Source organism: Lathyrus oleraceus, chromosome 5 (genome assembly GCF_024323335.1).
Source record: "Lathyrus oleraceus cultivar Zhongwan6 chromosome 5, CAAS_Psat_ZW6_1.0, whole genome shotgun sequence".
NCBI classification, from domain to species: Eukaryota; Viridiplantae; Streptophyta; class Magnoliopsida; order Fabales; family Fabaceae; genus Lathyrus; species Lathyrus oleraceus.
Window position 1 is genome coordinate 208,185,841 of NC_066583.1, and position 6,000 is coordinate 208,191,840.

At 32.5% G+C, this 6,000-nt stretch overlaps 1 protein-coding gene across 1 annotated transcript; it reads right to left on the bottom strand.

Annotated features, from left to right (window-relative positions):
* Positions 1–1,999: 1,999 nt before the first annotated feature.
* LOC127082917 (histone H3-like centromeric protein CENH3) lies at positions 2,000–5,712 on the bottom strand. Its single transcript, XM_051023142.1, has 5 exons — positions 5,551–5,712; positions 5,287–5,408; positions 5,107–5,181; positions 2,598–2,673; positions 2,000–2,336 (listed from the first exon to the last, which is right to left on the bottom strand). Exons 1-5 carry the CDS (start codon positions 5,579–5,581, stop codon positions 2,281–2,283), a joined length of 360 nt encoding a protein of 119 aa, XP_050879099.1. The 5' UTR covers positions 5,582–5,712; the 3' UTR covers positions 2,000–2,280.
* Between the last annotated feature and the right edge of the window lie 288 nt (positions 5,713–6,000).

Genomic DNA, 6,000 nt, shown 5'->3' on the forward strand with positions numbered 1-6,000 from the left:
CGGCATATCCAATGAAATACCCACTAATGGTCCTCGGATCTAGTTTCTTTTCTTGTGGGTTATAAATCCTCACCTCAGACGGACATCCCCAAACGCGCATATGTCGTAAACTCGGCTTCCATCCTTTAAATAACTCAAATGGTGTCTTTGGGACAGCCTTGGATGAAATCCGAATTAGAATATACACAGCCGTCTTTAGTGGTTCTTTCTTGATATCACCTTGCGGTGGTATTTTGAATTTCCCTTTCTGATTGGCTTGTGACTTGTCAATTTTGAAAGCTTTGTTCTTCCCGCGAGTGCTTGTCAGCAATGCACTCTCACTTTGTTCCATTATAAGCCTTTCTTCTTCCTGAACACACATGGTCATTAATTCATTGATTGACCATTTGTCTTTATGTGTATTGTAGGAGATCTTGAAAGGCTCATACTCAGACGGAAGAAAGTTCAGAATATAGTGCACCAGGAAGGAGTCAGACATATCAACCTCAAGTTTCTTAAGTTGAGCTGAAATGTCACGCATTTTCATTATGTGCTCACGCACACCTTTCACACTGGTGAGTCGGTAGGAGGAAAATTTCATAATTAATGTGCTTGTCAAAGCCTTTTCAGAAGTGACGAACTGATCGTCAATGACTTTCAGCAAATCACAGACATTCTCATGCTGATCGACAGAACCACGTATTCCACCTGTGATCCTAGTCTTAATGAACATCACACTGAGCCGGTTGGATCTCTCTCACCGCTCATATAGTGTGATTGCAGCTGGAGTACTTTCATCTGTAATTGCAGGTGGTTCGTCTTTCCTAATAGTATAATCTATGTCCATCCATCCTAGATGGAGGGGAATTCTTTCCTTCCACACCTTATAGTTATCTCCTTTGAGCTCGGGAATATCACATCGGATATCAGAAAAATTAGCAGGTTGAGAAGCTAAAAAGATAAACAAAATTGATGTCAAAATTTGAGGCATAAATATTATCCAAATTGTATGTATTATCAATATAAACATACCATAAAATAAATCTTGCAACATAAAAATTACCTGTGGGCTAAATTTTAATGTAATAAGATTTAAAAAAAATTGCGATAGATTTTTCAAACCTCACACTTTACGTGCATGATATAATTTTGTTTTTCTATCCAAAATTAATACTTTATGATAAAACTATCAAATTATGTACCCATTCATAATTCCTGTTGGCAAGTTATGAAAATATTTTGACATTTTATCCCAATTAATCATATAAATATGATAAAATTCATTATATCACGTATAATTAATTATAATTTTATGTCTAATAATTTATGTGATCTCAAAACTTTAAAAAAATAATCTCAATTAATTGTTTTTCATGAGTTATTTTCTAAAATTCTCATTTTTGAAATATAAGAGGAATATGATACCTAACATTCATTTAAACTATTGTGTTTATAATTTTATCATTTGTTGTAAAATTATTTAAATCCTTGGTTAAGAAAAGGCTTAAATTTCATTGTAACAACAGCAATCACAATTCAATAAGAACAGTATGAAACATTATAAATAAAACTTATTTTGATTTTATTTGTCAATTGTTTGATTGTTATGTATGTCAAAAATTATATATAATCACATAATATAAAATAAAACAGATATACAATCAAGCATACTTAAAAAGCGGACAGAAAAATATGTTAGTGTGTGTTTTTCCACTGATAAAACAGTAAAACATAAAGTATAAGCAAATAAAGGAGAAATTTCATAACAGTTTCATATTGCATGATACCCATTATTCTCCTTGGCAAATTTTGTATAAAGTATGTTCTTTAAATAAGAAAGCAAGAGCTTTAAGTCAATCCTTGTAGATTTGTGGCTACGTCCTAAAAATATTGCATGCTTTTCAAACTCTATTTCAAAAATAAAATCAATGTGTGTGCACTTTTCAAACTCTATTTCAAAAATAAAATCAATGTGTGTGCTCATATCAAAATAATTTTGGTTAAGCCAACAAAGCTACAATGACAAGAATTCGTTCCAAGAATTTTACTTTCCAGATAGATACTTAAGAGTATAAATCACCTAAGAGTTCACAAAGCTTAAACAATCTTCATCTTTCAAGATCTAATACTAAGTAGTAGTAAACCATTTGGCTACAACAGATTTTTCACCTACAACATATTACTATTGACAATAAACTAGTTAACATAGTATCTAATTTTAAATTGGGCTTTACAAACAATGGCTTCTTCGCAGAATGCGCAGCAACAATGATTTTTCACTATTAGCGTCGTGCCATGCTCTCACCAAGGTCTTCCTATCCCGGTAAGCCTGCGCGTTAACTCAATATCCTTTTTCACTGAGATAGCCAAAAAAAATCAAATAACAGATATTAGTAAGGTAGGTGTGCTAAAAATTACTATTCGTGAGGGAAAGTTATAATAAGCAACTTATTCGCAGGAATAAAATGATCTTCCGCAAAATATCCACTATACTAGATAAACAAACAACTACACCGCTGCAATTTTCCTCTTTCTGGCTGTAGAATATTGTTTGAGAATAATATGTCGTTGACGAAAAGAAAATTAGAGGAAAGAAATAGAAAATTGAATCAACTTACTAAGGGTAACACGCTTTGCATGAAGTGTACAGAGCCATCCAGCTTCAAACATTCGAACTAGACAATCCTCAGCTGCCTACAGGATTTTCAACAAAGGATTTTCATTTTTAAGAGCTAGTTAAGATAATAGCACACGAATTAAGAATTGCAATTAATATAAAATTCTTCATTAAATTCTTACTATTCCCTTTTCCTCTTTAACCAATTCTTCTCACACTCTTCTTCCCTTCCAATTATCAGAATTATACGGCAGAGAGAAAAGAGTGATGAGTGTGAAAATAATGTGTATTGTGTTCTAATCACTAGAGCTAAAGCCCATCTATATATCAAGGAGCAATGTTTAAAATAGTAACAGAATCTGATATAATTTGTGTACAGAATCAGATATAATTTCTGACAAGCACCTATCTGTCACTTAGCTATTGAACTTAGATTATCACAGTATAGAAGTGGATACAGAAGCTATATCATAATGTTTGAGTCAAAGGGATCTTGGTAGTTACATGGGGTAGATTTATATCCAGTTTATTTGTTTTCTGACTTCCGGTTTTATCTCTAATTCTTTGTATTTTAATTTCTAATTGTGACAAATTGATTAGCATATCTTCCTACCTCAATTCTACCTTGAATTGTGAGGATAAGATCATATTTTCTTCTCCCAAAACTACATATAGGAAAACAAATAAGAAACACCTGTACACTCACTACAAACACTAAATTAAATTAAACTAAACAAATTCAAAATCCATAAAATACACAATCCATAACTCAAAACTTAACAACTTAAGATAAAGTATTAACAAGAAATTAACAACTTCAAATATGCAAAACACGAAAAGCAAATTCTTGAACAAGTGCTGAGACATAAACACTAAAATTAAGTAGTCAAATTCTAGACATCTAATCAATCATCAACAAAGTATTCGCTAATCCCACCAATCTTACAAGCAATATCGTCAACCCTGCTACCAGATTGTGATTCTGCCTATGAATAAGATAACATAGCTTGTAAGATCACAATTTTAACTATCTTGCCTGCCAGCCATATCACTTCTCTCATATTTGATATTTTCCCAAAAATGTCACCTCAGCTCTTGTAAACCTTGTCGAAATGAGCTTGCTCACAACCATTAACCCGCATACTACATCCATGAGCAATAGTAAGTAGTAGCTTATTCCTACAATCTCCAAACACTAATATCCTCTAACAAGACACTCAAAGAGTTAAAAGAGACCTATTTAGCATACTACCATTGCTCTTCGATCACTTCAAAAACTTGACCACCTTCAAGAATCATACACCCTATCTTTAACTCCCACTCATATCAACATTTTTCCACATCTCACAAACAACTCTTTAATTATTTTCACATGTACTTCAAGAAGCTATGTGAAACGTGAACATTGAAAAATTTCACTGAGGCTAAATTGCTAGCTCTAGAGAAGAATCAAGCATTGGTCCCCCCGTTCTCTTCCACAGGTTAAGAGAGCAATAGGCTATAAATGGTTGTTCCATGGAACCATTGGAAGATCCAGTGTGAAGCTTTTGCTATAGGATTTAACCAAACAACTAGATATTTACTTGGAGATTTTCAGGTCATTGGTGAAAATGGCTACTGTTAGGGTACTGACCGATTATGAAAGTGATGAGAATTGTGAAGCAAAGCTCCTGTGGAAGGAGCTCTGATAGGATGAGGAAGATAAGCATAAAGGAAAACGCTTTTAACAGATGGAGAGTTCCTTCTTGGAGAAAATTTGATTGCAAGTGCTGTAAGAATGTCTTTTCAGATACAAGGGAAGTTAAGGGTATAACTCATTACAATCATGCAACTGCCATGACTGAACATCAACTAACTAGAACTGTGTTAACCAACCCATCTATCGTTCAGGCGTGCCTGTGACCAAAAAAGTATAATGAAGTTTCCATTCTTAAATATTCTTAAAATGATTCTACATCAATAAATCAGTTTTTCCTCTTTTATTATCAAGTCCCCTTTTCACAACTTAGGTGGAAAAGTTCTGGGACATCGAAACAAAGTGCAAAGTTTAAACCCCGGAATTTACTCCATTTTTGTCTTTCTACGGTTACGTGCCAAGTATGCATATAGAATTCCTAATGATCCATGAATAATAATCGCGTGATTCTTTATGATTTAAAACATATAGTAGAGCTTTCAAAGAAAGTCTTTATCTCTTGGATGTTGGTCAATGCTTGTTAAGAAACAGAAATAACAAGTTACTTTATATCACAATTCTACTGCATTAGGAATAAAAATCTCAATCTTTGATAATCAATGCATAGTTTGTAAAATCTCAATCTTCAATACTCTTGAACTAATTATATAACCATATAAGAATGCACATAAAGTAATTAGAATCAAATGAATAACTATACTAAATAACAAAATTTTAATATGTCAAGAGCAAATAAATTGAAACAATGTCTATGTGGGAGAAGTTAAAACTAACTTTAGCCAAAACTAAAATGAATATGAAAAAAGACACCTACCTCTTGAAGTGATAGCAACGCTTCAGGCGTCCAGCGTGTAACCAATGAAGATACTTGATTTGTAATTTCCCTGACCTGCAAAATCATCGTTGTAGTCGCAATTTCACAATATTTTATAGCTTAGTAATAGTAAAACCTAATTCACACAATATTACAAATACTTCTAACATTTAGACTTACGCATCTTACAAACGGAGCATATGGTATAAGTAATTGGAAAGTTTTTTGCAATTTCTTGATCTCACGAAGCGCTACGGTTCCAGGTTTATTACGTCTTTTCTTCCTTTCCTGATTCTCACGGGCTGCATAATTTTTAAGTGATTAAACAAAGAATCAACTGATAAAGAAAATATAACAGTAAATTTGCAAAATTGAAGAGGAATTAATGGATGAGCGTTTTGGAGGATGACGAAGAAGGGTATTTTTTTTGAATTTGGAACTTACCGTGACGTGGTGTTTGTTTAACTCTCGCCATTTGATTCTGCTGCACGCAATGAACTTGAAGCAACCGCGAATTTCAGATTTTGCTTTTTTTTTAGCTTTTTAGCTTTAAGTTTGTGTACACAGAGAGCGACTTTGTTTTGTTTTATGTCTGAATATTAGAGAAAGGATGGAGAGCTATAACGGTTACTTTGAAGGGCTAGTTTGGTCATTACGAAGGCAAAAACTAAAAGTGTAAACAACTTCCGCTAAAAACACTTTTTCTATATGTATTAAAAAAATAATTTTTTTATAGTTTGAAAAAAATAAAATAACATTACTAATTTAAATCAAGTTTTTATTTTTAAACTTCTGATATAACATAGTTGAATGATAAACTTTTATTAGGCGATGGTATATAATTATAGTATCAGTTTACTATCTTTAAACTTAAATTTAATTTATACTTTTAGA